Source organism: Martes martes, assembly GCF_963455335.1.
Source record: "Martes martes genome assembly, chromosome: X".
Classification (NCBI taxonomy): Eukaryota; Metazoa; Chordata; class Mammalia; order Carnivora; family Mustelidae; genus Martes; species Martes martes.
Window position 1 is genome coordinate 79,101,997 of NC_137897.1, and position 8,841 is coordinate 79,110,837.

At 43.6% G+C, this 8,841-nt stretch overlaps 1 protein-coding gene across 1 annotated transcript; it reads right to left on the reverse strand.

Annotated features, from left to right (window-relative positions):
• Nucleotides 1-5,971: 5,971 nt before the first annotated feature.
• LOC308337439 (histone H2B.3-like) lies at nt 5,972-6,508 on the reverse strand (the record flags this gene model as incomplete). Its single annotated transcript, XM_080795548.1, has 1 exon — nt 5,972-6,508. One exon carries the CDS (start codon nt 6,506-6,508, stop codon nt 5,972-5,974), a length of 537 nt encoding a protein of 178 aa, XP_080651674.1.
• Nucleotides 6,509-8,841: the final 2,333 nt, after the last annotated feature.

Genomic DNA, 8,841 nt, shown 5'->3' on the forward strand with positions numbered 1-8,841 from the left:
CAGCATTATTTACTATAGCCAAGAAATGGAAACATCCTAAGTATCCATTTCTGTCGGCAGGATATGGCCTGGCTTTACATGCTTTGAAGCCAGACCGACCTGGGTGCAAATCCCAGCTTTATTATTTACCAGTTGTGTGCCATCAGGGAAGTTCCCTGAGCCTGTGTTTCCTCATCTGTAAAAAGGGAATGATAGCAGTACCCACCTCATAGGGTTGTTGTGAGCATTAAATGAGATGACGGAAGTAAAATGCTTAGCACAAGAGACATAATGAGCACTCAGTAAATTGGGGGCTGCATCATTTCTTCCCACGTGGCCCAGGACGTCAGCCCATTCGCCCAGCCCTGGCCTTCCTCTCCACAGTCTGCTTGATTTTCTTCAACCACGTACCTGTGAAGTGGTTATAACTAGGGCTCTGCTGGCTGCTAAGCACCCTCACACGCGCCCTTCTTCAGTGAGGTTTCAGCCTTGGCAGAAAAGCTGTACGTGGCTTGCTTTTACGCTCCTCGCCACGCATGTTTTACTGACAACTGTGGTGGGTTGAGATCTCTGACATGTCTTTCAAGCGCCGTCCAAGGCTATCCTGCCAACTCCGGCGGGCCCGTAAGCAGTTGCAACCTCACGTTCTTCAGCACATGTTTTAGTGGAGAGCCCACGCTGCTACTCTTCTCCTTTCTAAGGCAGCAGTGTGTTGCAGCAAAACTAAAACATTCTGAAAGAGTTAATCAGCGTTTTCGTTAGCTCTGCTGTGTATGACGAATGATTCCCTGGCACTGCCCCTCCACCTCCACCCACCAAACATCACTGGAACCCAAGTACTGTTCTGACCACTGGGTTGTGAGCACTCCGGGAACGCCACTCAATGTGCGTCTCTCTGAGTCCAGGAAGGAAACCAACATCCCCTGTGGTTTTGTAGGAAAAAGGGTTTGAACAGAACTTTGGAGGTGAAGGGTGGGCTGTGGGTTAAAAGTGTTATATAATGTAGTACCTCCCCAAGAGTGCCTCTGCCGGCACACAAGCTGGTTTTAAGTGGTACACAATTTTTTTTTTTTTTTTTTTTTTTTTTACAGTTACGCAGTTTACTTAGTGTGAATTTAAAATCCACAAATACCATGTCACCTGTGACATCGCAGATTTATGGCTTAGGAAAATGTTTTTTAAAATCTTGAAAATAAGTTCCTTAAAACAGCTATATTCAATAAACAATTATGTAGGTGATATGCACATATAGCAAAAAAGCACGCAACTGTTAGAGGAAGGACTTTACAAGCCATCAAAGTCGGTATAAGTTTAAGAGTCAGACAAACCTCATTCAAACCTGATCTACCACTTACTCTCTGTGTGACTTTAGGAAAGAAACCTAATCCCTCTGAGCCTCAGGGGGAAATGGAGAAGAATAATAGTACCAGCTTCACCGGATTGTTGTCAAGCTTACGCGAGGAGCTTTACAGTGTAGTGGTGTGAGGGCCCAAAACCTAGAGCCACGTGGTCTAGTTTCCAATCCTAGCTCTACTGCTTACTAGCTCATTGACATTGAACAACTTTCTTCATCTTTCTGTGCCTTAGTCTCCCCCATCTGGAACATGGGACTGTTAGGAGGGTTAAACGAGTTACTGCATTTGAAGTGCTTAGAAATATTTCTAGTATATTCTTAGCATTATGTGTTTCTTAGATTAAAAATACATGTATATAAAGCTCCTGACACCTGACACCTAGTAAGTCCTCGTGAAATGTTACCCATTGGGGGTGCTTTATATTCCCAATGCCTGGAACAAACAAATCTACAGTCCGAGTTTAATTAAGAAGTAGCATTGAATTGCCCAGGACCCATGAGAATTGACAGAGCCGAGCACCTCTCTGCCGTGAAAATCAAAACACAGGCCCTGTGGGACACCTGGGTGGCTCAGTGGGTTAAGCCTCTGCCTTCGGCTCAGGTCATGATCTCAGGGTCCTGGGATCGAGTCCCGCATCGGGCTCTCTGCTCAGCAGGGAGCCTGGTTCTCCCTCTCTGCCTGCCTCTCTGCCTACTTGTGATCTCTCTCTCCATCAAACAAATAAATAAATAAATAAATAAAACAGGACCCGTGGAAGCTGGGCCTTCTTAAAGGACTGCCAGGAGTGGGGTTGGAGAGAGGGGTCACGCTAACTTCCTTTATCCTGTTAAAATAGGTGTGGGTCAGTGCAATTGAGAGAAAAGGACATTAAGTTTCAGAGAATTATGCAAGCAGCCTGATGCCACGCAGCCTATAAAGGACAGAGCTCAGTAGAATGCTTTCTTGATGGAGAACTTACATCCCAAGTGGAGGAATAGAGAACTGGTCCACTGGGGTGATGAAGGGGGTATGTTATGGAAATTCTTGCGGTAGAGGTATGGTGATGATGATGGTAATATAACAGCCATACCATTAGCTGAGATTCAGCCACTATTACTGAGTACCTCTAGACATTGTCATATCTCTCCCAATCCTAAAAACAAAACAAAACACACACACACACACACACACACACACACACACACACACACCCCTCTACTGTGATCCATAACACTCTCTTCCTACTCACAGACCAGTATCCCCTTTCCTTGGAAGAGTACCCTATTTCTATCTCCATTCCTCATCTACCACTCACTCCTCAACCCACCGCCGTCTGGCTTTTCTTTCCCAACCCATCACTGCCTCTTCTGGGACTCTAGAACCTCTGCTCTCATCCATCTTCACATATTCATTCAGCAAATACTGAGTCCCTACCAGTGCCATACATGGTTCTCACTCCTGATATACGGCAGCAAATGAGACAAGGTCTCTCTTCTCAGGAAGTTCCCATTCCTGGCGTGATTCAAAGATAGTAAGTAAGGAGAAAAGGAAACAGGTGGTGAACAATATAATTCCATGGAGAATGAAATAAGTAAATATAATATGTATGTATATTACATTAACATGTATGTAACAATTACAATTTTTCTATTATAATAATGTTCATTATGTGTGTGTGTGTGTGTATATATATATATATATATATATATATATATACACACACACATACATGATGAGGGAGAGAGCAATATTTTAGATTAGGTGGTTAGGAAGACCTCAATGCGGAAGTAACAAGCAAGGGAAAATAAAACCCCCAAATGACTGTATTAAACCGTTCTAATAAGAATTGAACATGAAGGGGTGCCTGGGTGGCTCAGTGGGTTAAAGCCTCTGCCTTTGGCTCAGGTCATGATCCCAGGGTCCTGGGATCGAGCCCCACATCGGACTCTCTGCTCAGCAGAAAGCCTGCTTCCCCCTCTCTCTCTCTGCCTGCCTCTCTGCCTGTCAAATAAATAAATAAATAAATCTTAAAAAAAATAAAGAATTGAACATGAAGATTGGTTAAACAGTTTGTAACATAATTTTTGTGTGAATTTTAAAATATGACAAGAATGTAACACGCGAAAAAAATCCAAAAGCAAACAACTTTTGATATGAAGTGGAGCCTAATTCAAATACAGGACATTTGGGCAAAAATGAAAATTCTAGAGCATGCATGTAATGAGAGGGAGAAGGGAAGGAACAACCTTGTAGGTTGACCTCGATTTAACATCAGTAGACTGCCAATAAAAAGGGGTACTTCAGTCGAGCATACTCTTATTTCATAAACTCGCAGGTTTTTGAAAAAGCAAAAATTGGATCTGCTGACTGAGTGCTCTCCAACGCACTTTAGTGCATGATGGAGAATATCACTAACAGCAGGGCACATGATGGTCATACCCTCAGAATAGATACTGTTATCAGGGTGAACCTATTTGAGCACCTTCTAAAGGTAGGTAGAGCAGAAAGCTCCAGGCAGCACACACATTGACATTTTTAATCTTAGTCAGGGCATCTTGGAGCCCTTCTTGTGAGAAGATGCAAAATCACTCACTCAGGGACTGTGACAACAACTCCTTTTTAAGAAAGAGGAATGAGTTGGAGAATGAAGTAGGGTGATCAGTGCAGGGCTTTCATTTCCACGAGGTTAAGACATAGATGTGAATGCTGATAAAACTGGGAGTCATGAAAGAGCTCAGATGAACTTGCAGCTTTCAGATCACTTCTGATTGGGGAAGGTAGGCCTAAACGACATCAGCAAACAAACCACACGATACGTATCTCCAGGCTACAGACTTTTTTGAAGTGCCTCCAGTGAAGGGGTTCCCGTCCACAAATTTAAGGAAATTTTAACATTGAAAAACAAATCTATAAGTTACTTAAATAAACCAAGAGATAATAGTGTCCTCAATGGCTGCTGGAGCTACGGAAAGGGCATGTTTGATATCTAATAAGTTCCCTGAAATGGCTTAGAAAACCAAAATTGTTATTCTGAGCACATGGATCTCAAACAAAATCTTAATACCATCTTCGCTGATGAAACGCTACTATCATTCTTATTAGAGCCAGAAAGTGACCAGAAAGCTTCTTATCAACATTACGGTCGAAAAGTATTTGTGAATACTTGGAAATTAAATTTTAAAAAGATTTACTACACTACACTACACTACTACTACACTACAAAAAGAGCCTATATAGGTTTAGTTGATCTGATTGCACTGCAAAAGAGTAAATATCTAGAACAGCTTTGTCTTGGAAAACATTACACTCTTAAAAATAAACAGGAACCGCCCCCCCTCCAAAAAATAAATACATAAAATAAACAGGAACCTTAGAGGGCTCTAAGCAAATGCAACCTGAAGTCAAGCATGGCTTTTTTTTTTTTTATTTTTAAACTCACAGACACATCTGCAGTGTCTATTCCAGACATACAGTAGATACCAAGAATTTCATTGAGTGAATGAATGAGCCATATTTTCAATCTTTAGGTAGTAAGAATGGTGGGGGTGGGGGGGACGAGATTAGGAAGATGACTAATTTAAATGAGAGGTGGTAAGAAGTAACCTAATAGAGTTTTCTTAAGCACCAGGAAAATTAATTCAATTGTATGGCTTTCCTCCCCATTTTCTTATGGGCCTTGGTGGAGAGAGCGGATCTCTGCTTTCAAGTGCCGATCTTGCACTTAACAAGGTTTGTGACTCTGTGCCCTCCGGACCTGAGTTTCTTCTGTGATAAACTAGGTATAATAGCATTGTTGTAAACGCCAGATAAAATAGTACCTGTAAAAGTCCTCTGTAAACTAAAAAATACTGTATAGGGCTAGGGTGATATTATCACAAATATGACAGTGCTGCTTTCTCTGCTATTGCAATAAAAGACCTGATAAAGAAAAGAAAACAAAACAAAACAAACAAACAAAAAATAAACAAAGGGGGAACTGCCAAAGCTCTTATGTCAGTAATATCTGCCAATAGTTACTGCACAAAACATTAAGACAGAAGTTTTCATAAATTTATTGCAGAATCCACTTAAAAACTGTAGTAAGAACCCACAATATCGTGTTAACAGCCTAACTTTCAAATGCGTATGAAAAATATTTTTCTCTATAAAGGCATAGAGGAGATTGACCTTGCCTCAGATATTTAAAAATCTCTTTACTAACCCACCTAAGAGAGGTCAGATGGATTCTTATATCAGCTTCTGCACTTTATCTGTTGCCATATCACCCATAAGGAAACTCTGGAAAATTCCCCACATGCTCATGAGAGAATGAGAAAGAAAAGGGTAACATCACACTATAACAAAACTAACCCCCCACTGAGGCTGACCTGCAGAAATAACTAACAGAAATGAGTGTTTGGGAAAGCCAAGACATGCCGCGTGGTTAAGGAGAGCCCACAGCTGTCCAAGGAATAAAGTGCACTCCAATACAGAGTAAAGTAGTGCTGATCCTGTTTTGTTCAAAGTAAAAATGCTGTAAATATCCACAGAATGCCGCAGCAAGAACAAAAACTATAGAGTTTGTCCCACTTTTTAAAGCTACAGGTCTTTCCCGCCAAGTAAGGTGGCTCTGAAAAGAGCCTTTGGTTTACGAGGTGGTCAGGTGGTCCGGAGGCAGCTCATTGGCGGAAGGTGTACCTGAGGATGGCTTTGGTGGCCTCGGACACGGCGTGCTTGCCAATCTCCCCGGGCAGCAGCAGGCGCACAGCTGTCTGGATCTCCCTGGAGGTGATGGTGGTGCGCTGGGTGGAGCGGGCCAGGCGAGAGGCCTCGTCGGCGATGCGCTCGAAGATGTCCTTGATGAACGAATCCAAGACGCTCACGGCCTTCTTCGAGAGGCTCAGGCCCTCCTGAACCTGCTTCAGAACCCTGGGGAAGTAGGTGGCGAAACTGTTGTAGGAGCGGCGGTGGCGGCGGCGGCGGCGGCGGCATTGGCCCCTTGGCGAATTCTGCTCCGGGCCCTTCGGGTCAGCTTCTGTGGGCTCCTCCCCTGTGCCCAGGCTTTCCTCCCGCGAAGGCTCACAGCCAGGCTCCGCCATGTGGGGCTCGCCTTTCCCGCGCTTCACAAGGAAGGACGATGGCGGCTGTGGGGGGAGGAGGGGGGCGCTGGCCCGTTTAGAGTCGCGGCGCTTCCTGACGTCACGGGCAACCTCCATACCTGATTGGACCAAATGCAAGGCAGGAAAGCGGGGCTCTATGCCAGGCCGCGTCACCTGTGATTGCATACCCTTGAACGTGACATCACATCAGACAGTCAGAGAGGGAAATCCAGGGCCCTCTAAACTCCTTGGGACCTCGGTCAGAAAATCTTTCAAACAGTCCATTCCGTTGGGCGTTTTGTCTGCTCGTTTTCAACCTCAAAACAGTAACAGATCTTAGAAGAGTCATGTTTTTATTGGAATACTTTATATCCCACGTCATTACCTTATTTCACATAAGCAGTAAGTGGCATTGGGTCAGGATGTGCTAGAAACCAGGATGCTCTGGAGACCCAGAGTCAACGTGTCTACCTGCATTCTGGAAAACGTTCCCTGGGTACTTGAAAACACTGTGTATTCTGCTGCTTTCAGATGGAATATTCTGAACGTATCTGCTAAACCCATCTGGTCCAGTGGGTCATTCAAAGCCATTGGCTCCTTATTGATTTTCTGTTTAGACCACCTGTCCATTGATGTAACTCAGGCCTTAAGGCCCCCTGCTACTATTGTGTTATTATCGATTAGTTCCTTTGTGCTTGGTATTCACTGTTTTTATGTATTTGGGTGCTCCCACGTTGGGTGCGTAAATATTTATAACTCTTATAGCTTCTTATTGGAGTATCCTCTTTATTATTATAGAGTGTCCTTCTTTGTCTCTCGTCACAGTCCTTTTTTTTTTTTTAATTGTGTTATATTAGTCACCATCCAGCACACCATTGGATTTTGGTGTAGCGTTCCTGATCCATTACTGCCATGTAACTCCCGGTGCTCATCACAACACGTGGCCTCCTTAATACCCATCACTGAGTACCCCCATCCCCATCCCCTCCTCCCCTCTAAAACCCTCAGATTGTTTCCCGGAGTCCACAGTCTCTCATGGTTCGTGGCCCCCTCTGAATCCCCCCACCTTCAGTTTTCCCTCCCTTCCTCTAATGTCCTCCGTGCTATTCCTTATGTTCCACCTATGACTGAAACCGTTAAGGTCTAGTTTGTCCGATACAACTGTTGCTACTCTGGCTTTATTTTGACATCCACGTGCATGATAGGTGTTGCTCCATCCCCTCACTTTCCAAACGTTGGTGTCTTTAGGCCTAAAATGAGTCTCTTGTAGGCAGCATATAGATGGGTCTTTTTTTTTTTTTTTGATCCCTTCTGTCACCCTATGTCTTTTGATTGGAGCATTTAGTGCATTCACATTCAAAGTAATTATCGATAGATATGTATTTATCACCATTTTATTACCTGTTCCGTGGTTGTTTCTGAAGATTTTCTCCGATCTTTTCTTGTCTTTCTCTCTTTCATGTTTTGCTGATTTTCTTTAATGACATATTTGGGTCCCGTGCTCTTTATTCTTTGCCTATTTGTTAGTGGTTTTTGATTTGTGGGTGCCATTAAGTTTGTGTATAACCTCTTCTGCACATAGCAGTCCGTATTAAGTTGATGGTCACTTAAGTTTGAACCCTTTCTCGGCTCCTCTCGTCCTCGTGTTTTGGGTACATGTTGTTACATTTTAGTTTTTATTTATTTTTATTTTCATTTTTCGTAGTGAGGGAGAGAGTGGGGAGGGGAAGAGGGAGGAGGAGCGAGAGAATCCGAAGTGGGTTCCACGCTGGCCATGGAGCCCAACGTGGGGCTGCATCCCACAACCCCAAATCATGACCTGAGCCGAGATCAAGAGTCAGACGCTCAACCGACTGAGCCACCCAGGCGTCCCTACGTTGTTACATTTTAAATCCTTGTATTTTGTGTATTCCTTGACTGACTTTTTACCAAAATATTCCATTTTTAGTGCTTTTGTGTTTTTGGTTTTTTTTTCTACCTTGATCCTTGTCACTTTGGGTCTCTCCTTTCCACACAGAGTCCCCTTTACTATTTCCTGCAGGGCCGGTTTAGTGGTCACAAACTCCTTCAGTTTTGGTTTGTCTGGGAAACTCTCTATCTCTCCTTCAATTCTGAACGGCAGCCTTGCTGGATAGAGTCTTCCTGGCAGCAGATTCTTGCCTTTCAGCTCCCTGCATGTTACATGCCACTGCCCTCCGGCTTGCAAAGTTTCTCTTGAAAAGTCTCCCACTCGCCTTACGGGTTTTGGCTTTCCCTTGTAAATTGCTGTCTTCTTTTGTCTTTCTGCTTTTCAAATTTTCCTTTTCACCCTATTTCGCTGATTTAATTACAGTATGTCTCGGCGTGGGTCTGCCTCTGTTGATTTTTGTGGCAGTTCTCTGTGCCACCTGGATCTGGATGTTTGTTTCCTTCCCCAGTTTAGGAAAGTTTTCATCTATTATTTCTCCTAA